The following is a 23682-nucleotide window of genomic DNA, read 5'->3' as shown; positions in this document are numbered from 1 at the left end:
AGAAAAAAAAAAAAAAGAGCTGTAGTAATGTCATGAAAATCTGAGAACAGCACGGCCATCAAACGTTGACCTATCAAGGTGTTGCAGATGTATGAATGTCATTGGAAATGAATAAAACCTAATTAAAAAGAAAAAAAAGAAAACTCGGACTGTGGTCGAAATGAATCCTTGGACAACAGCTTTGATTCTATTCTGGGTGAATTGCAACTGAAACTGAAATTATATTTAATAGATGTCTTTCTTGAGCGAGCCCACAACTGATTTCATGAATACAAACATTTGATTTAATCAAAAACAATTAATATAAATGCACAGTGCAGAGCAGAGTGGCCGTGTGCCGGTTATCCAAAAGGGACAATTACATGTCTCTTCTTCAGTCCAGTTGCTGGGCATGCACAGTGACACTTCCTGAGATGCTTTTCAAATCTCTCAATTAGAAAACGGAATCAATTATTTTCTACAAATGAAAAAAAAAAAAAAAAAAAAAAAAATCTCTATATACCTGGACAAAAATGTGTTGACATAAAAGAGTAAGATAGCAGAGGTTCTTTTTTTTCTTCTTTTTTTCCCCTTAAACAGTGGAAAGGTGTTTGAAACATGATACGGTTGCAAGGAAGCTACGGTGCTGTTGCAGGGTTACAACTATCATTAGCTTAAAGAGATGATCACAAGCAGGCAAATACCATCACACTATAAATACAGTAGTTAATGTTTTCATTGAAAACTCAAACGTTTGTATGTACCAAAATGACTTTCTCTCATTTGTGTCCTGGTGTAAGAATCACAAGCTGCTTGCAGGAGACATACACAGTAAATGGTAAAAGAGCTCGTGTCTGCGTCGATTAACTGCGACGCACAGACACGGTACTGGGTTGAAAACATTGTGTTGCATGTGATCTTCAGCACCAGCAGTCATTTACATGGAAATTCATCTCTTTTCTTAAAAAGAATAGTAAGGCTAGGCCAAGTGTCGCATCGTGAAAACAAATGTCGGTATATCTTTCCTCTTCAAGGCACGAGGGGACAGGGAGTGTCTGTCCATGAGAACAAAGGAGCGTGTGGTCCTGGGGGATCTCTGGGGGTCCCTGGTTCACAGAGCGATCTGGGTGCAGTGGTGCTTGAGCTTGCAGGGAAGCACCCCGCGATTTAGCTGGTAAAACTCTACCAACTGGATTAAGTCAGTGAATCGTGTGAGGCCGTCATCCAGACTGTAGAACAACTCCCCTTCGTCATCCACCTACAATTTCATACAAAACAAGCGTAAGACGTAACATGAATGAAAATAGGCGACTAATCGAGCTTCAGGTTGCAATGTTCTGCATCTGTGCGGTACTGTGAAAACAATGGAATTGGGTTCTTCAAACAAAATGTAAACTGATCTTCTCTCGTACCTAATGGCTCCAAATGTGCAGCCAGAAAAATAAAAAATTATCTTTATGAATAAGAATAGGAAGTCCTGTCTGGGTCATTATTAAAAAAACAAAACAAAACATTACTATATGTTCCAAAGCATGTTGCTCGTTATTGAAATAGTAAATTGTCCTCACTGGTAAGATCTGGAAGTGTTTGATTTTCTGCATGTGGCACAGTGACAATACAAACGTCTTTGGGTTGCTTTGGCTGTCCCTCAGTAGAAACACTCTGCAACAAAAAGAAAAGTCTATTGTAGCTCTGAGGCAGAACGTGCACATGACTTCATTCGCATTGATTATTATGGTGAGAAACCTTGACTCGCTCTTTATGCAAGAGAAAATATTATCCCATTACAAAGTTTTGGAAATAAAACAAGCAAAGAAAATCTGATGGGATGAAATTGGACACATATTCATACAGTTCAAACGTGTCTGTCTAAAATACTCCAACCATTACGTAACCAAAACTACTGTATACTTGTGCTCTTCCCTGAAAAGTATACAAAATATGTAAGATTACCTATTTATATTCTCACTGCTTGTGTGATTTTTCCCCAACATATTTACCACTTTAACGATCATTGTATTTCCTAGCCTGACTGAGGAGGACAACAAGCTTCACTAAGTGCTGTGTCTTTCTAGTAATGATACACTACATTTTTCAAATGACTCAATGCACCAGAGTATGCGCTCACCCGTCAATAAGACCCTGTTGAGTGATTAGTCGCTGAGCTTCTTCCCGAGCCAGTTTGCCATGGAACCAAGGCTGAGTCAAGTGGATCGCTGAAACACAGACATGATAGCGTTTTTTCTTTTTTCTTTTCTCCCTTTCAGTTGTGTTCAAAAGGCAAACAAATAAAGGAACATTTCACAAACCTATGTTGGGCACAGAGCTCTGTGCGCTGGAAGGGCTCCCATGACCACTCAAACGGTGGCAGCTTTTCCTCTGTGGATGAAACCACAATAAAAGACCAAATTATCCCAAAACATAGAAATGTCATACCGTTTATTTTTGTTTTTAGTGAGCTCATTTATGGAGTGTTGAGAATGATTGCCATTTTAGAAGAAACCTAACAATCCCCGTGTTCTCCAAGAATATTCTGTCTAAAAGATATGCCGGTCAAAAACGGTGTATTTTATCCACAGTGTCACATTACATAGAAATGAGTATGGGTTGTTCAGATGAAAGCAGTGTTTGGCCTGATGAACACACACTGAAAATAGATACGTAGTAAAATTATTGTTTTAAATATCATTCTCATTATTGACATTTTTTGAATGGTTTCAAACAGGCTTGGCAAAAAAAAAAAAAGTCTGGCTTACCCTCCAGGACAGGCCTTCCTCTACAGCCACAGACAGCGCCTCACATGGATTCTCAATCACTCGACTCTTCTGGCCAGAAAAGTCCATGGCCACCAGCGAGTTCTCAGAGATGCTCCTCTGAGGAGGCACAGGTAAAATACATTGGTATTACGGACACCAGAGTATGTTTAAAATGTTTTCTGCCAAACACATAAAGATATGCACAGATTCCTCTTGTGTTTGGGTCACTCTCCTTTGTGTACTGTGAAAAGGAGGAAGACCGACTCTTGCTGCCTGTAGTATTGTATTGCCATCTAGTGTCTGTGTAATGTGACTTCATCTTAATTTTTTAGACCATTCCAGACAGAAGTCTCCATTTAAAAGGGATTAAAGTGGCTTTGAAAAAAGTGACACATGGGTACATTTTAGTCCATTAAGCTGTCATATAGTGAGTGACTCTAAATAACTGCACCAACACTCAAGAAAATGCTTCTCATCAGGATTACCAAGCAGCTTTTAAATGTCCACATTCACTTCTTTAACCCTTAGTATGCTCGCAATTTAAACAGATGTGCGAAAAATAGTCTCCCTTCCAGTAATACAAATATGTATTTTTATTCATTACGTGTGTGTGTGTGTGTGTGGGGGGGGGGGGGGGGGGGGGGGGGGGGCATCGCATTTGATTTTCAAGCATCTTCATGACAGACAGCGAGACAGCATGTTTCATCTGTCATGTTGGCCACATAAGACTCAGTAACCTGACCCTGCATTTAGCAGTTTCATGTCCCTGTCCCATCTTTCTAATCCTCTTGGCGAGGATGTTGGTCACATATGACCCCCCCACCGATAGCAGCAAAGAGGTGATGAGCTGTTAAATCTGAGAGCAGCTGATCAAGTATTTTTAGAAAGCAAGGAGTTCACAAACATGTCCATAACCCATAAATAGATTGCATTTGCTTCCACAAAAATAACCTCTGTATGGTCTACGGCTATTCTGGGACAGGAATCCTACAGTAAAACACGGGGTCTTAATTTTTTTTCTATGCAACCATAATAATACACTGCGATGTGATGTCTTTAACATGCGAATGTGATTTTAAAGAAATCTATCCACCATAGACGGAGCAACCTCATTTAATATCTTTTATAATCCATCTTCTATACCACTTTATTCAGTTCAGGGCTGCAGGGCAGATTCCAACTGATGATGGGTTAAGACCGTACACTCATAACAGGACAAACAGAGAGACAGTCATACACTGTCTCCTGTCAGATTTTTTAATGCTATGTATTTTTAATGTAATTACACAGTTCGGGGCTGGTTTACAACTTATTTTCAAAGTATAACTTCATTTCTCTGAAAGCCTGATAAGGCCTTTTGTAGTTATCAATTTATCTGTTGATGATGTAGATTGAAAGCTGCTTTAGTTTCAAAGTGCCACCTTTAAAGAAATGTGTTGAACCACTGAAATTACAACCCAGGAGGATCGCATGAAGAGTTTTAAGGTTCCATTTACCATTGGTGAAATCTTCTGCTTCTGGTGTGGGTGAATGAAATTTTGGTACAGCTGCATCCCAAACTGAAACACACAAAGGTCAGCAGTCTAAGTTTCATTTCAAATATTTACAACATGATCATGTTAAAACAAGCTGTGATCTGCAGATGTACACATGCACATACAACTGAGTCTGTTGTGCGGAGCTGTATATTATTTATAAACTTGCCGTAGGGTCTACATGGCTCCTGAGTGTATCCAGCAGATACCCAAACAATGAACACAAGCTGTTTCTATCAGGAGTAAGAGTGCTAATCCCCAGCATCATTCAATAGTTTCCCTTGACCTCCTCCCAAAGCTAAATCTGACTCTAGCAGTGACTCAGCATCCCTTCTCTCAGATATCACCCAGAGTTATTCATCAGCAAGCCAACCTTTAACAAGCGCATGGCTGTGATCCAGCAGGTCCTTGTCTGCTCATCATCTGCACAAAGTAGCTTCAAGTCCCTTGCTGCGCTGCACTTTGTGGACTAGGGCGAGAAGTTACAAGGAAAACAAAGCAGTTCAATATTACGGGAATCAATACTTTACTTCTGCTGCTTTTTTGTACAGTTTTAGCATTTTTGTACTTTGTGGTAACAATCGCTCTAACAGTAGATACAAGAAAAGGATGGCACCTTGACACAGAAGGCAAACTCTGTAGGTGCGCCGTGTAGTTTTTTGGCCGACAACACAGCGTAGACATCATTGTCACTGAAGTCTGCAAAGAACTGGAGATGCCTTGGTTCCTACGAAGCACAGAGAGGTCATACTAGAACACAAGTACAATATACGCAGGGAGTTACCGGGTGAGGTATGAAACAACAAATAAAAGAGCTGAAGTCTTAATCCTTGTGACCACGAGATGCGAGGTTCAAGGAAGCATGTCAGGTAGTCGCACATGTGATAGCTCACTTAAATACAGATGGAGGGAAGCAAACATAAATTCAAGCAGTGTAGTCGTCTAAAAACACGACTTTATCAGTCAGCGTGGGTGTAGTTAGTCCACAAACGTGATAAGAGATAAGGATAAATTCACTAATATTGATGGGAGTTGCACTCAAGACTGTATCAATAGCGACATTGTAGCAAAGACAGATTTCCAAAGGGAGGAAAAGCTCAAAGACTCCCTTTGTTCTGCTTTCAATGGAAACGCCGTTTCCACTTCTTTACATGAAGTAATGCCACCGCCTGTGAAGACTGACTAGCAATGCGTCTGACTGAAAACAAAGGAACGGCAAATACACTACAATAAAAGTGGGTGTCACACCAACTCTACCTGCACTCAGCTACAAAAAAGCCTTTTGTTGAAGGGAATGAAAGCAGTTAAAATATGGTGATGTTGGTGTGGCTGAAGGCCAGGTTTAGGTTTCCCTTGTCCGTAGCATTGGGAGGATTGTTTCTGCCCGGCTGCCATGCCAGCTGACATAAGGAAAACCACACTCAACCTGTTACATCGCCCTCCAGAAAAAATTACATGGTGGTCCAGTGTGGCGCAATGCAAGAACAATTATCACACAAATAATACTTTTTGTGCTAAATTTAATTCCAAATAATGCATTCAACACACTGAAGATGAGCATGTTTTTCAATACTCACCTTGGAAGTGCCCTTGTTGGAGAAATAAAGTCCTGACCTCCTTAAGACAAAATAAAACTTCTTCCAGGACTTCCTGCCTTGCTCTTTGGCATGTAGGTATCCATGAATCTCTGGGCAAGTGCTGGATTTGAGAAAGGTCTGTGTTGGGTAGAGAAATATTACTTTGTAAAATTGGCAGGTAGAATAATTTATAAAGGTCACACAACTTATTTAGACACCTAACTAATATGGTGAGAGAGCATGCACGGTAAATACAACGATACCTGAATGAGTTCAGAGTGATCCACCAAGCCATTGGATTCAGTGGATATGGAGATCATGCAATCAGGAAAAAAGTCCTACAAATAGAACAGATACTTTTCTTTTGTTAATGCAACACTCTTGAATTGTAATTGGAAAAAAGAAGAGTAGAATTTTGCCAAAAACTCACCAGTGGATTCTTGAAGAATTCATATTTAGCATAGTTCTTTCTGAAATACAGCCGACTGTCGGTGTCCATCGCCCAGCCTGACAGCACCTCCATAACAGACTCATGGTCTTCAATGGTTCTTTCTAATGAGAAGAGAAAGCAGGACCGTGGTAGGTTAACCCGTCAGCTGAGAAACATCCGCTCAGGACATCAGGTCAAAGGCTCTTAAAATCAATGATGTTTGCAAAAGTTTCCCTGGCACCAGTGATATGGCTTAACTTCAAGTAAGAGTTGTATAAGCAGTATAACAAACAATTACTTCCAAGAGCTTCAAAATATTGGATTTATGGAAGGAAGTTTTTATTTAGCCACACCGCAGTGCTGAATTCTCCTGGCAGAGAAAAGTTATCAAACATAATTCCACCAGTCATTTACACTACTGATGATCGTCAATGCTTAGTAAATAGTATATTTGAATAAGGATTTACAGATGTCCCTTCACTTATTGCATAATGCGTAGATAGAGTTTGTTAAAACACGAAGGCATCCTCAAAGTTAAAGCACTGTATGACTATGGAGGCTTGAGAAATAAATCTTTGCCAAAACGCACAGAGAAATACGAGAACTTCACTGATGCAGAGCAGGAAAAGTAGCGGATCAAAACTGTAGCAAAGATCTTTTTCTGATTTGGACATTTTCAATTTTCCTCCAATCCCCTCTGTGTCCTGTATCCTCCTTCTTCACAGTTGCCTGGATGTCTTTTTCTTACATACTGTAACTATTACCTCTAACACATACAAGTCCAAACCATCTCTCTCACTTTCCCACAAAACCATCCCCACCATGTATTTATTCCTAATGCTAAAGTTAATTTTATTAAAAGTTTTATTTATACAGACACAAATTTAAGTTGTTGCTCGACAGTTTTTTTTTTTTTTTTTATTTGGGGCCCCTCAAAATTGGCAAAACTGACCATCGCTACCAGAATTTAGTATTAGTATTTCATCTCAACTGTAGCCGAAACCTCAACATGGACAATGTATTATGTGTCTCTGAATGAGTGAGTATATCGCAGTAGAATCTATAATATGGAATAAGAGGTACATTTTGGGTAATGATATTAAAACCGACATTATAACACTTCATACATCATTTTTGGTGCCAAACCTTTTTTTTTTTTCCTCTTCAATGCTGAAATCTAAATCTTACCGATTCCCAGATGGGAGAGGTGCTCGAAAAGGGTCCAGCTGTGGTCGTCAATGCAGTGATTCTTCAGAACGAACAGCTGGCATATGTCACGTGCAGTGACGTCAGGAGGAACCTCCACCGCTTTGCTGGTATTATCTTCATTATAAACTTTAATTACCTGAAACAGAAGCCTTGGATCAGTTGCTATTTTAATCACGCACTCATACATTTAAGGGAATACTCGCATCGGAAGACTTTTAACCTGAAACAAAGCAAAGTAATCCCTTTGAGCCGCAAACACACAGTGAGGTAGTGCATCTATATCAATGCCTGTCCCAGGTTTTGAGCACTTCAGGAAGGTATACACTGCATGACGACATTAAGAAATGAAAGAAATGAATTAATCCACCTGAAAGGGGATTTCGCCCTACGTTCTGGAGCCAAGCACGGTGCTGAGTTCGGGCAAGCTCTGTCGTCCGACCATGGCTGAGTACAGAGCATTGTAAAGGAGGGCTTTTGGTAGAAACATAAAAACACACCTCCAGCGACACAGCAAGGGAGAAACAGCAAGTTTCCACTGCTCTCGGTCTCTCTTCTATCTTCTATCTTTGTCTGCTGCCATAAACCTGGGAGGAGTTAATTAGAGAAAACTGCCTCCCCGCACAGCGCTCTCCCGACTCCACATATCTGATCACTGAAGCACTGATACCAAATCACCTGCTCTCCTTCGAGTGAGTATGAGCGTGTGCGCCTGTGTGTTATGAGAAGCCACACACGAATGTGTCCACTTTGTGGAGAGAGAGAGAGACATGTCACATGGCTGCAGCAGTTTCTCATCACACTTCACACTAATGCACTGCAAGAGCCTAGAAAGCCTTTAGAAAGGCGCAGGTTCAAAGTTGTGGCGATTGGTTCGAACCTGTCCACAAAAGGCGAGTACGGACGAGAACGGAGGAGTCGCAAAGACAAAATGGGTCTCTCTTTTCTCTTATAAAAAGCTTTATTGGTCGCTCACAGCTGGGCAGGAGGAGCTTGATTTCTTAAGTGCATAGAAAGGAGGTCAGAGCTCTTCATCAGTTTCTGAGGTTTGAGCCCTTAAGGAGTCATCAGCAAATGAGCGCCTCCGACGATGACATCACCACTTAGTGTAAACCATTTAGTGTTCAACCCGCCCACGTGGAGCCTCGCAAGACAAATGTCTCGTTTTGGCAGATGTCTAACAGATGCAGGGTCCTGCTTTAAATTGATTACCGTCCCGTGTTTCATGTATGATGTTGGCTGCAATCGAAACAATGCAGGTTGCTAATGTTTCATTTGGGGGATTTAAAAACAGAGACTAAATTCATTCTTATTTTGAATAAACAATCCTAAATTTTAAAAAAAAAAAGAAAAGAAAAAGAAAAACATTTACTGCACTACAGCTAGAAACTGCCTCGACCAGGATGTGGCTTCTTGGGAATCAGCCAAATCAAATAATTCGGGCATCATATTTCACCAGGAGCAGGGCAGGGTCTGTCAGTGTGTGAGGAGGCTGTTACAGTGCATCAGTACACTGGAAATACCTCACATTGTATTATTTGGAACTGTTTTGATGTGTAGAAGCCTAACATTTCTATTTAATCAGTATTCACTGTAAGTCTAATGTTATCACTAACTATTGAACCTCTTCAATTGTAAACTAACATTTTACATGACTTTTTCAATTACACAAGGGACTCTTCTTTATTTGTGCTGGTACATGTACAAAAATCAACGCCCCCCCCCTAAAAATATACCGAAATCAAATTCTGGTATGTAGGTTTATTTACTCCACGATGATTAACTTAAACTTTTCTTAGTGCACGTAATATGACAAATGAAACAAAACACATTCGGTTCATGTCACGTCAAGAGATGCAGTAAAGCTGAGCCACACAGACGCAGTGCTCAAAGTACACGCTGCATCCGGAATATTGTTTTCACTTGAATAACTGTCACCAGGTATCATTATTTGTGTTTGTTTTACTAATTTAGGCTGCATGCTAATGAAATGATGAGTCATGCAGTATAAAAATTTGTAAATAAATAAAATTAAGAATTTACAATATGTAAATTTAAAAAAATACATTATAAAGACTACATTCCTCTCATGATTTTATTGAAACAAACTATCATATACTTTTATATATTTTTTAGTCTTTGAGTGTACAAAATAAAATAAAAAAACCTGTATGTTAACATATCAGAATATTTTATAGGACAAGAGTTTACTATTGTTTTAATAGAAGAACCTCATGATTACAGTTATATGTTATTAGTGTAAAAATTACAATTAACTTTTCAATTGTTGACGTCCATATTTTTCAGTTAATCAAATCATGCACTCAAAACAGTATATTGTCATATGTAATATTTATTTGAATGAATCAAGCGTACTATAAATAGCGCTGACATTGACGGATGCCTGCAAGACTAATGATTGCAATATTTTGGAAGTATTTTTCATGCCAAGTGACTGTACACATTGAGACATGACTGTTAATCATTGGTTAGGAGTTACTAATGAGTAGCCAGGTATTGCAGCGGCCTGCTGCAGGAGCCACAAAGGCCTTTATCAGCTCACACAGGGTTCATTCATCAGCCTGAATGAAACCTACACATACTGTACTTTTATCTCACATCCTCTGGACTCTCACAATAAACTTTTATGGTGCAAGATGAAAAACTCAAAGAGATGTTACCAATGGAGTTTTGTTATTTTTTATGACACATATATTTGTAATTTATTATCCCTTTTTCGCTACAGCTTTAATCTTAAGGTGATGTAAAATGCAGTATCCCCGTTTCTGAAAACAGGATTAGGACTCAACCAGACTGTGGAGATATCTGTGCTCCTGTTTGTGTAGAGGTGAAAAATGTCCATATCCAATGTACATAAATGAGTTTTAGATGTATTGTTGGAGTGTTTCATATGAATAATTGTTATTTAGTATTTTCTGTAAAATTAAATGTTGTCTCGATCTATGTTTGTGTCTTTTTGTGACAAAATAGTGGTCTAAAATTATGAAATGTTCCAACAAAGCAAGAAATTGTAAGTGCAGTCATGTTGTGAACCCTCTTATGGAGGGAAAATAAAAAAAATAGTGCTACAAAAGGTCATACCACGAGGAAGATTGTATTCAACATATACTTGCATGGGCAGTTGGACAGTTTGCTCTGATTTTGGACGAACATAGATGATTGAAGGCTCAGAGACCTGCCCAGACCCCTTGATTTTCACCCTGACTGTAAGCAAAGTTAATCTTTAGCACCACACGAATCAGCGAATTAAACGCAGTTTTAAAAAAACAAAGAAAGAAAGAATTAAATAAATCCAATTGAGTTAAATTAAATTAAACTAAATTCTAAACAAATTGTTTCCATCTATCTTTTAATCACTGCATGCAGTTTAAGGTTGTGGAGCAGTGGAGCAGATCCAAGCCGTCTATGGGGGATGGCAGGGTTCATCCCGGGCAGGTCGCCAGTCCATCACAGGGCAAACACAGAGCGACAGCCAATCTCACACATTCACATCTACAGGCAAGCTGGAGTCACCAAGAAGCCTCAAACTGCACATTTCTGGAGTGTGAAATGAAACCCAAGTACCCGGAGGAGCCCCCCCCACAACCCCCCCCCAACACACACACACACACACACACACACACGCACACACACACACACAGGGAGAGAGATATATATTCAAATATTTAAAAACACACAGACATACACATACACTACAGGGAACTCTCTTATTAGTCAGCAGTCAAAACAATCCAGGAAATTATCCGTAAAATCCAAATATGAGCCAGATAAGAAAATAATCCATACAGCCAAGCATACAGTTGATTGCTGGATGGTATCACTTCAGAGGTAAGGGGTGAAGCAGGGGTCAGAGCATCAGAACATGATGTGCCGTGCCAATAAATAAATAAAAAATAAAATACAGTCTGGTTAGACAGAGTAAACCCAGATACTGAGTATGCAACACTAAATATAGCCCCATTGAACATAAACTTCTCTATTAGACCTTCTTATCTCAAGGACAGGACAGTGTGGGCCATTTTGCCAATTAGCTTCTTTTGGATGAACCTTGAAGTGCACTCCCACAGCTGCAGCTGTGTCACCGAGTGCTGGTGAAAAGTTGGCCTCCAGCCTGCTCTATCTAAGGAAACCACTGAGATTTTCTCTGCAAAACACTGCAGAAAATGACCGTTTTGATTCATAATACTCCCGATTTATACAAGCCTTCCTTTCATAAGACCAAGTGCCATTGAGGCAGTGTGCTGCAGGAACTGAAAGGAAAGCTACAGTGTTGACGGGTGATGCCTTCTGGCTTCACAATGCTCTCGAATTAACTAGTGCCTTGAATTCTTCAAACATATTTGGATCACTTGGAAAGTAGGGTGCAGGAGAGCACATTGAGTGTCCAACAATGGGGGGGATGAAATAGAACCAGAGACCAGCGTTATCAGACAGCACTGATAAGTATGACGTTGCTACTATAATAAGTGGAATCTCACACTGAAGCTACAGTGTAGAGGGACTGTATATAATGAATGAAATTCATTCCTGTTTCATTCAGGAAATTATTAGCTCGACTGGATTAAACTGTAGAATATATAAGCTTTGCTGATGCGTGACATAATTCTATCTACACACCTATACACATTTAGATTCACCTATTAATATCAAATAATTATTGGTAGAATGTTTGACGAAGCTCCTTTGCTCAACATGGACTTGAACCCAATAGTGTTTATCTTTGAGGAAAGACTGATAACCACTACAATATTGCACCACCCTAAACGCTTAAAATTTAACAGAAAAGGTATTTTTCCTCCCCATAAATTTTGAAATGTTGAAACAGCCTACAAATGAACTATACATATCTTATAAGTCATGAAAATCCAAAGTGGATTTTCTTGTAATATTACACCTGTATGTAACAAACAGAAGGATCTGTTTTTAAGGGCTAAGTTAAATTCTAAATCTGATTTTTCTAATTTATTTGCGAGGGTCCAGTGTTTTTCTTAAAAGGAAACATTCCACTCAGGGATGTTTGGCCAATCTGGAAAAACAGCACCTCAGAAGAGAGACAAAAGTAACGTCTGCTGAAGTTTCAATTTTTAGATTTGGGTATCTGTGCATTATCTTAGTCGGTACTTCTCAACTTAATGATGATAAATATCCACATTTTATACAAAAGTAAAAGTTAAGAAAGTAAATTGTAATAATTACTTTCACATTAGAAGTTTTAAAACAAGAACGTCCTGACATATTCCAAGTATCAACTCTAAGCTTGAACATTAGTCCCACTGAAGAAACAATAACACAGATGAAGTATCGTGAGGATGCGTGTTCAAATATTTGAACTTAGTAAACAGTAAGCTCTTACTTAGCACTCACATGAGCTCAGAGCTCATCCAGGAACATTAAAAACAAACAACAACAAAAATATTTGGTTTCAGAAGGCTGAACAGAACCACAAGGCAATGCTTCACTATTAAAGAGAAGAAGAAAAAAAAAAACAATTAGTGATCAGGAAACTTGTCGTAGACTCCTACCCGCTTCTGTAGACAAAGAGGTGTGATGGCAGGCAAGGTGACTCTTCTGGCATGGAAATTCATGCTTCTGCTCCAGATGCACCATTAACTTCAAGAGTACCATCCATTAATACTGACTGAAAGTGGACGATGCTGGAATTACCGTCGTGATAATAACAATACCATCAATATCCGCAGTTGAATATGGCATCGGATATCGAAGAGTTTTCTGTTATGGTAGTCCTACTTGACACTATGAAAATCCTATTATAGTGAGATCCTTCAGGCTGCAAGTGTGAGAAACTGAGTGGTGTTGCCTCCCCACAACACAAACTCCTCCTTTGTCCTTGAGAATGTTACAGCTTTTTCCTTTTCTCTCCTTTTAGAAAGGGAGCTCCAATAAACAAAATGGAGGGAAAAAAGTGTTTCTCATGGTGAACGGAGGTAAAATATACAGTACAAGGCCAGAGAAGACTAAGATTCTCCACAGTGACAATGTAAAAACAACCAAAGTAGCTGATAACTTTCGAAGAAGAATATGTTGTTTTCATACATTCTGTAGCCAGACACTACCCAGCTATTTTTAGCCTCTATTTGTACAAATGTTTCCCTCTGTGCGACAAGGATATGAATGAGAAGTAACATACTTTATTAAATAGCAACTTTTCATGGCGCAATAATGTTTATTCTAATAGTTGACATTATGTTTGAAAGCTGCATTGATTGAATCAGTTAGGCTTTGGGATGGTTCATTCGAATATTATAATTATGCAGCACAAAACTCTCTGAAACAAACATTAGGGGGAGTTCAAGCTTTTGTTTCAGCTGCATAAATGCATTTTGAACACTTTTTTCCCCATTGGTGCCACACAAAGAAGTCTTTACCAGAATGAATTTGGGATCCCCTTAGGAAATAAAAACAAAAAAAACTACTTTTAGTAAAGATAATGTTGAAGTTCATCTTGAAGCATTTTGGAACTTTGGTGTAGTTTCTTTGTAAAACTCAGTGTGGTGCACTGAAACTGAAACGTTTATATTTTGAACGAGAAGGGAAGTTGACGACTGAAAGCCTTTTTGCAAATTAAAAATGTAACTGCAAAAGTCAATTATGCACTTCATTTGTTTAGCTGTAGTGTATTTTAACATTGTTCCTAAAGTTTAAAAAATACTATATGGAAGAAACACGGAACTACTGCAGCCATTTCACAAATTACAATCAGCAGAAGTACTTGTAACAGGAAGGTGTGGTTAGCAGAAATATTACTTTTTAAAAAAACAAGTCATCCTTCTGTCTTTCATGCTGCTACATTCAACTTGAGGTCATCAATCCCAACTGATGAGTGAAGGCAGGGTGCACTTATCACAGAGCAAAGAAAGAGACAGACTAACACACCTACCAGCAATTACAAAATCACCAATTAACGTTTAATACATGTTTTTGGACAACGGGAGGAAACCATAGCACCCAAACAAAACCTGCACATCTCCAAGCAAAACATGAAGGCAGGTAAGCCCAGAACTCAAACAGAGGCACTGTGCAGCCCACGTACCATACATGCATACATGCTATAAATCTGAAAAATGAAAAAAAGGTACACGTCAGTGAGAAATTGTCTGACTGCGATACAAGCTGTAGGAGTTGTTTATTTGAAAAGACATTGCATACATCAAGGTCCATCGAGAATAGTTTGTTATTTCAAAAGTGGATTCTTTTTTTTAATGTTGGCTCCTTCAGTAAGAGGTTGCCCCACAGCTCAACTGCAAGACTTCTCTTTAAAAAAAAATAAAATGGCACATGCCATTGCTCATTCAGTTCATGTGAACTACCAGGAAGAGAGGAACCTCCCACAACAAGCTTCACGTTTATCTAGAAACTCGACGCACTAACTTGTGAGAGCACAGACGAGCAGACGCTGCGAGTTATCGCTCAGCTAAAATGAATCCGAATTAATGGAGCCAGAATGATAACAGAGTCTCCACAACTCCCATAACAAAGCCAGCCCCAGACGCTGTCCTTGACCGTAGCTGATTTAATCAAGACCCCTTGGCAGGCTCTGTCAGGGCGAGACAACAGCCCGTGGTGTGGTGGTACGTCTCTGATGGTATACGTACCTCTGGGCAGCAGAATTCACAGATAGTGCCAGCGATACGAGCCAGTATCTGGCAGAGCAGCAACGTAGTCAGTCATGCAAGACATCACTGAACACATTTGTGAGGCTTAATTTAGATTTTCAAGGAGTGCCACCAGCACGCAACAGGTATACTCCAACAACAAGTCGGAAGCTTGAGGATAAACTGAGAGGATACACATCCTGCAATGCAGAAGAACTTCAGATAGATTGTATATTGAGGTACGTCCAAAACTCAGTAATAGTTTATACAAAATTATTTATTCAAATAATAATTGTTTTATGTTTGTGTACTGTGTTAGCTGTGCAAGTCAGAGTAAGTGCTCTGTGTGTCTGTGTCAGCGTGAGTCCTGGTCACTGGGTGTGGTCGGCTGACAAGGAGAGACACCAGCAGGATCAGCAGACAGTCTTCAAGTCGATCTGGGTTCAGCAGTTAGTGCTCATCCAGCTGACAGCAGCTGTTTCACCTTCCATCCCTACCCCTAACCCTTCTCTTAGACATTTAGTTTTTTGGGGTTTAAGATGGGATAAAGTTTGTGTGAGTAATTCTTTTGTTTTAGTGCAGTAGAGGCAAACTTTTTTCTTCCATTATGTCTTTTTCTCCTGTTTTTGCTCTGTTAGGGTGTTGGGTACACTTCATGTCCTTTGATTCAGTTCATTTTGTGAACAGATTAGGTGAGGGATTTTAAGGAACAATGCTTATTTTTTATGTTGCTTTGGATTTCACCTTTAGTCATATGGTGGTAATTTTATGCTCCAAAACATCATAGATTAAACCACATGCTGCAGCATTAAAGCCAGTATGATAATGTGCAACCATCTGGACTCCCTGCTCTCTTAGCAGTCAGTCCTGCAAAAAAATGCCATTGTTTCACAGGCTGGAGCTCAAAATGAGAAGCGAACACTCAGCATCTGGGAGTCTGGCAGTGTAGCAGTGGAGGATCTGCAACTAGATGCACTTTGTGGTGGCTGATGCCCACTGCACCACTCGTCCATGAGGTGAAGGATTTCCTTTCAACATTAACTCAAACAAATGTTTAAACCCAAGCAGGCTTCTATTTTAAGGTTTGTGTACTTGGTTATAATGTGTGTGAGAACACGTGTTCATTCGAATACAATAAAGAGTGTGAAGCAGTGAAAAAATAAACACATAATTACACAAAGACCTTTCTGAGGATCCAAACCCAGGCAGAAAAGGATTACTGTTGAAATGACAGAATTTATAATTGTGCTATCACAAGTATACCTAATGAAGTGGTCACTGAGTGTGTCTCTGAAATGATGCAGTCCAAGGTTGTACGCAGACGCATAAAGTCATTTTCCCGATAAGCAAAGTCACAAGAATAAAATCAATAAAAAACAAAATAAAATTTTTAAATCAAGTTACACTCCCAAGAGCAGAGAGATTTAAGGATTGCTCCAGATAAAATCTCTGACATCAAAGCTGTACGCCTGAAAGTGCCGAGGCAGCATGCGCCACACGGTTTGTTAAGCACGCAAAGCAAGCAGTTTATCTTAAGCTAGTGTGAAAACCACATGCAGTTAGCTTGACATCTTTTATATATTTAGAAAAGTTCTTCTCAGAAGGTTATTTTAAGGCAGCTAGCTGGGCTTTCTTTTGATACCAGAAAGCATTGACGACTCAGTGGTTTGTTATGGACGAGCAGCATGATACAATTCTAGTAGAGACAGAGATTAAATTAGTTCCTCGAATGCAAATCGCCATTATTGTCTGTATAGAATGAAGTAATGTTAAGCAAACGATGGAACAATACACTGAGCTGGTTCGGATACCAAAATGACGGCCGCCGTTGCCTTTTTCCTTGGATGCTCATTTTATAGTCTAAAGACGTCTCCGTCTGAATACCATTATTTAGAGATAATTGCGACTGATGAGAAAATTACTACTCAAAACGACACACTGGGAAGCTCGAGGGACGATCTTCCTTCGCAGAACGGATCGAATGCTGGGTGAGGGGCCGAGTGCACCACATTTGGCACAATGATGTCATTGGTTTCTTGAGTGCCTCTGAAAGGAGGTCATAACCCGGTGCCACGAGCCCTGTGACATAAAAACAGCTGTTCGGATTGACATGCTCCCAATGTCTTCCCAAGAAGGCAGCTGAGAGGACGAAGTGAGAGGCTGTCAGGCACATGAGGCACAAGCTTCATTAGTAAGATATATAAGGATTTCTTTAAGGTTTGCCCACAAGGAAGCCACACTGTTTCAGAGGGAGGCCAGCTCCGTGTCACTTTGCTCTCCTTCACAGAGATTATTCTCAGAACTTATCAAAGACAATGCCAAATCCCTGTAAATCCCTAACCTGTCGCCACAATAGGCTGGTGAGAGCGCCGGAGAATTGGCAATCACTCTGAAATTTTCTGATGTGAAAGCTTCAACTGAGTCAGGAGGGAATTATATAGACGGGCCCTTTTGAGGGCCATTGCGCATCAAGTGGAGACACTTGACAGATGTATAATTGGGCAATATCACCCCGACGCATGCAGAGGAACAAATACAAATACCAATCTGATTACAGTATTGTGTTAATCGCACGTATACAACTGAGAAGCCCAGAAGCTTTAAAACCGAAATGAAGACTTGCCTATTGCACTTTTCATTCGCAGCAACACATGAGAAATCTAATACCGCTGATAGGTGCTGGTTGGTGCGCAGCTCTGTAATTTCAAGCTTTCCAATGAGTCACTGCTTTGAGCTGCCCCCTCCTGCCAGTCAAACACACAAACACACACACATCATGAAGATACTACGAAAACCTGAAATCGACTTCAGTTCACAGTATAGGGAACCTCGAACAGGAAATATCTAGCGGTTGGCAAACCAGACTAGTTTACCATCCCAGGAAGACGTTTGGACAAAGTCAGTCTGGAGACCAATGGACATTTGAAGTCGAACCATAATTGTTGGCTTTCCAACATAATGAATGAGCTCCTTTCTTCAAATGTGGCAGAGTTCAAATACAAGATGTTAACAACAACAACAAGAAAAGTTTAAGCTGTTACACAAAATTTTCTGTCGGCATAAATTATTAGCATTTCTTTGTTTTGGGTTCCGTATATTATATCTGTTAGATATGACAGACTGAGTTATTCCCACAAATCACCAAGTTGTAGATGCCATATGAGAATAAACATTGAGCCGCTAAAAACAATCTAGTTTGGAAGAAAACAGTCCTCACTACTAAATTTTTGCTTTTGATTTTGTTGCAAATGAATCACTTGTTAAACGGCTGGCACTACACAGGCATCGTACAGCAATAGATTGACCACCACACAATTACTAAGTATTCAAACATGCGGTTCTGACTGTGGTACTCTGTATTCTGAATAGCGCTATTTTTTTTTCTTTCCTTTCCAACCACATGAAAAGACACATCGATCTACTCTACAATAAGTTATAAGAGTTAGGATGCTTACCAAATTTGCAAACTAGAGAAAAGGAAACTTCTAAAGCCCAGGCACACATAAGTAGAAGGCTGTATTACAACGTTGACAAACCAGAGAGGTTTGTCATTATCAAGCTGGTGAAATGAATCAAAAAAGATTTTTGCCTACTTATCTTATTATCATTAAGGCTTAATTTTGCAAACAGAATGAACATTGTTTCCTTCAGTCAGGAGGGATTTCTGCTTCTTGCGCCATCTGACAGCACTACTATTCTATAGAGACATTCAGTACATGATAATCACACACCCTGTGCTTGAACAAACAACAGCGCCCTGGAGAACTAGGCCAGGCATTTCTTGGGCAAACTGTGAAACTATCAATGTTTTTAATAAAACTTTAGCACAGTATGACACTTTACATGTGTCGTCCATTTTTATGTAGATCAGCGGTCACTATATGCATCCTAAATTATCAACGTGACCGTGCAGTGCAGACTGAGCATGCTGACACAGCACTTTATCTCCTCACTGCAGCTAATTTCCATACTCATATAACCGGTTCAACCGTCCATACGTCCTGAAGTCTCAGACAAATTACAAGCCAAACATTATGCAACTATGCATTCATTTTGACTTCACAAACGTCCTGCAGTTGTTTTCTGGCATTTGGTCCAATGACTTTGCTGCCTGGGGTAGCATATGGAAAAGGTTACAGCACAGACTTTATTTTGTGTTTGCACTGCAAATGGGACACTCACCTGAGTGGCACTACTTTTGGTCCATGGTAATAAACATTCGGAGACGAAGGGGGTGAGGGTTGAGTGCAGAAGCTCAGGGAAGGGGTTTGGAACAAGGGAGGGGAACGATTCCTCCCCCTCTTTATTGCTCCTGCGGGAAAGCAACACAGACACAATGAAAAACAGAAACTTACTGTGATGACCGCCTCGAATAAAGGAACGCAGGCCTTATTGAAAATCACATTGATTCCTCAGTCACAAGTATGTTAGTGCTGAATTCAAAGACAATAAATGAAAACAATTTTAAAGAGCTATCATATTTTGAAGATGCAGAACCATTCCCATGCTGGGAGAAAACGCTTCAGAAAATAAGTAGATCAAGCATTTAGTTTGTATTGTAATGAATACAAGAAAAGTGGATTGCAAGTGGATTTATGCAAACAATAGACTTTTTGTCCCACTACCCTGCCTGCTAAAGTCAGCCCAGGCAGTGAGATTGTAATGATTCCTCGGTTGGTTGTGTTCTAGATAAATGGGGAGTGTAAATAGAGCAGGTGATAAACCGACAAAAATGTCAGGCTTGGTCTTTGTACAAATCCTTCCCATTCTCGACTACATGAGGACACACCCATTCACTAACAGACTTTTGATAAGGAGGTAGATAATACACATGTAAGCCGTCCCGACTCAAGAACTGTACTGCACACAGAGTGCTGGAACCGGGTGAGAAAGTAAAAGAGGAGGCGCGCTATATCACAACCGAAAAATGCCCTCAAGTTAGGGAACTTCACTTAAAAAGTTCTTGTTTATCACATCATCTGCACTATTTGTGACACCAAATATTAGGCAGACACCAGGATGAAAGTCTATTCTTTAGTGAAAACCTGTAGTGCATTCAAGGGTTTTTATGGCCAATCAAATAGAAAAAAAAAAGACAACATTGTAGTGAATTAGTGTTAGATTAAAGCAAACCGGCAGCACAGTAAATAGCAATTCCTTTCCTGTTCAGTTAACACAGTGGCTACTGAGTTAACGACTGCCCCGGACAAAATATCAGGTGCTTTATTTGATTCTGATTCTGTGAATGCAAAGTTGGAAGGATTTACATTGAAGTTCATTCACAGCTGTGTTTGGGTGCAGCGAGCAACAGTACAACTTTCAAACAGACCGCTGCGTCTCGATCGTGCAACACAAAGGCAGTACTATTCTTCTGCAGGGCAGCTCACACTATGAAGCACAAAGTAAGAGAGAAAAAAAAAAAAAAGACCCAACTTTCAGTTTGAATGTAAGTGAATGTGTCATAACTGGAAATAGGAAAAGAAAATCAGTTTTACCTGGTCCCTCTGCAGAGCTTAGTCCGGCTCGTCTGTGCATTTGGTGTCAGTAAAGGATCCAACGGGATGAGGGCTGGGCTGGAGAAGCCACTCACATTACCCTGGCCACTCTGAAAAATCTCCGCTTTCTCTCTGAGGCTTCCAGAAGTGTGTATTTCCTCCAGTGTCTTGTTCATATCACTCATGTGGGCAGGCTAAATCCAAGGCATCATCTGGAGCACACAGCAGAGACAAGCTGTGAGGAGTGTGTGTAGAGCAGAGTTGGAGCAAGCAGGCAGGCAGGGAGGCAGGCTGGCTGGCTGGCTGGCTGGTTGGCGGGGCTCCTTAGCTCACAGCTCAGCAGAGCGCGCACACAGACGCACACACACGCGCACACACACACACACACACACACGTCTCTGGCTCATCTGCTTTTCACAGGTCTGGCCCAGTGGGGCAAAATGATCCCTCCTACCCAAACATGATCCACTACAATAAAGATATTTTTAACACAATGACTCCAAAAATGGGTGTCCTTGCTTTTTAACATCAAGTAATTATTTACACATACATGGGCACACACAGTCTTGCAAATTGTAAAACCTAAATCATAAATGAGTCCACACAAGAGTCACACAGTGGGCTGGTTGTGGCTCCAGGAGGTCTATGAGCACTATAAAACAAACTGTACCTTTGTCATGCACTTTGCACAGGGATTGTACTTTAAACTTTGTGCACTGGAGACAAACTGTGGCTGTAAAGAGTAGCCACTCGCAGATTGGCCATGTCATTCAGTGACAGCCTCCATATGGGGGATGGTTGTGATGATAACATATTTCTGAAAGGTAATGTCTAACAGGGGTCTGATCAGGGGAGAGCAGGCCATTCAAGACACACGCCAACAGAGGGCAAGGCAACCCAGCAATGCATTAACAGTTTGACTTCTCGATTATGAACATCAATGTGACAAACTACAGCTGAGGAACGACTAGGAAAAGTCTTTCAATGAAAGAATAAGTTGCTCTGGGGAACAAATTATACAGATCCATTCAAAGAGGACCTTAAAAGTTATTTTTATCCACTCTCTTTACTCCCCTATTATCTGTCACAGCGACGATACGCAGCATGGTCTGGGCTGGATTTTAAATAACTAATGCTCACAGTGCCCCTAAAAACGATCCAGACATATAAGTGTTGCTTAAAAGTCCCCCAGATGTGTGTCATTTGAAAACATTTTCTCCTCAGTAAAAAAAACTGTCAGCAAGTATCTGGTATGCTTTGGATCAAGAGTTTGCTGAAAGATTCACTTCAGCTGCTTGGATAATTTATTTGGGCACATTTCACTATGGGTGCGTCCAAAATTCCTCTGCACAACTTCGGGTTCCTGATTTCATCAATCAAGACAAGTTCACATTTTGTCAAGTGACAACATGATTTATTTATTTTTTTTCAATCATTGAAAATATTACTTCAAATATGTGTCCTGGATTGCAAATAATAGTTCAATAAAATCATCAATTGTAGTTGCTATGTGGGACCAGAAGAGAAACAGCTGCTTCACCTAATAAATATGCACCTTCCTTTGCCAGAGCGGCTTTAGATTACTGTCTGTGTTTATTTTGGGTTGATTTTGAGGTGGCGGGTAATGAAACAGTTGGTAATGTTAGGTGCAATGGACGAGAAACACAAAGGAGCATGACACAGTCATTGATGAGAGCTTAGAGAGCAAAGGCATTGCTTTGCAGTGTCTGTCTTTGTGAATGTGGACGTTTGTTTGAGTTCACAAGGTCGTGTTAAAAAGGTAAGCAAAGAATTTGTATCCATATCGTATGGGGAAAGCTCAAATTGTTGCATCCCATCAGCTAAATGTAGCCGTCCTGTTAATGTTACTGGTTCGAAGTAATTGGATTATAAAAAAAGAAGATAAAACACAACCTGAAAGTGACTTGAAGTTACAACCCATACTGTATTATAAAAAGGAAACACAATTAAAACCTCCAAGAAATTTTTAAATTAAGAGTAAAATGAGACTTGATTTCACTTTGAGGGTGTTTCTGTATATTTTCACTGTAAAAAAAAAAAAACCAACTGCTGTATGTAACACTAACTGACATTGTTGTTCTACTTTTGCACAATGCTTGATTCTGATGAATATATCACTAAAAGCACTGGACTGCCAGATGTTGAAGAGATGAAGGAAACCAACAGAACATGTCCTCTCATGAACGTGTCGTACCTTCCTAATGTTCACAGCTGAAAGGCCGATGGCCCTTTGCAAAGATCAAGAAATAACAACAAGAGATATATATACTGACTGAACACCTAAAATGTTTGTTTTCACTAGAAAGATTTCAGTAGCTGCTTTGCTTTTCCTCACTTTTGGGTGGGTCACTTGTCTTGGAATTCTCTGGATCAATTTGGTTGGTGTTGTTTCAACAACGTGACAGCGCTGATGCAAGTCCTTTGGTGACATTGCTCCTAATTTGAAAATCAAATAAGGTTTTTTTCAGTGCCACTAAGTTAATGCCATCTGCTGACAGGGAGTCAACTAAAGAACAAGAATGCTTTTGCTGTGGTAGAAAAAATTTTCAAGATCACATTGCAGTCGTTCATAGTCATCTTTAAAAGACAAAAATAGGTAAATTGACCGAGCAGTTCAATGTTATGTTTACATATAAATCACAAACACAGAGACAGGAACAGTTGGAGATTTAATGCTGAAACATAAAAGCGTCTTTATTTTTGTCAGATGAGTTTCTTATCCTTATTAAAGCGTTTCCTCTCGATAATTGTGTATCGACCGGGCAAAAACGACTCGTTTTTGTTCATTTGCTGAAATGACACATTTCCACCATGTAACGTTCCTCCTGCACCTTTCTGGTGAATCTGTCGCGCGCTTCTTCCTGCGCTGTGACTATACATACAACTCAAAACTGCACATTTGTTTTTACCTGACGCCTGCAGAAGCAGAGTTTCCAGTTCAGGTGGTGCACGCAGGTCCTCCTCATGTCTCCGGTCCTGCCGTGGAGAGAAAGAGACTCCGCGCGGGTTCACACGTTGAGCTCAGGTGCGCCACGGTGACGCGCAGAGC

The 23682-nt window shown here is 40.0% G+C and overlaps 1 protein-coding gene across 2 annotated transcripts; it reads right to left on the bottom strand.

Moving 5' to 3' along the window:
• Positions 1-182: 182 nt before the first annotated feature.
• On the bottom strand, positions 183-23677 carry grb14 (growth factor receptor-bound protein 14). Of its 2 annotated transcripts, XM_080478297.1 has the most exons (15): positions 23543-23677; positions 20613-20824; positions 19300-19429; positions 7466-7622; positions 6278-6399; positions 6111-6185; positions 5848-5985; positions 4887-4997; positions 4644-4739; positions 4232-4294; positions 2736-2852; positions 2289-2358; positions 2108-2195; positions 1548-1641; positions 183-1237 (listed from the first exon to the last, which is right to left on the bottom strand). In XM_080478297.1, exons 2-15 carry the CDS (start codon positions 20795-20797, stop codon positions 1091-1093), a joined length of 1593 nt encoding a protein of 530 aa, XP_080334423.1. In that variant the 5' UTR covers positions 20798-20824; positions 23543-23677; the 3' UTR covers positions 183-1090. The 2 variants fall into 2 exon arrangements, with proteins under 2 accessions (XP_080334423.1, XP_080334424.1); XM_080478298.1 differs by lacking the exon at positions 23543-23677 and having other exon boundaries at positions 184-1237; positions 20613-21012.
• Positions 23678-23682: the final 5 nt, after the last annotated feature.

The sequence above is a fragment of the Lipophrys pholis genome (genome assembly GCF_963383615.2).
Source record: "Lipophrys pholis genome assembly, chromosome: 13".
Lineage (NCBI taxonomy): Eukaryota > Metazoa > Chordata > Actinopteri > Blenniiformes > Blenniidae > Lipophrys > Lipophrys pholis.
Note: the sequence above shows the minus strand (reverse complement) of the source record. Positions and strands in the feature narration are given on the sequence as shown.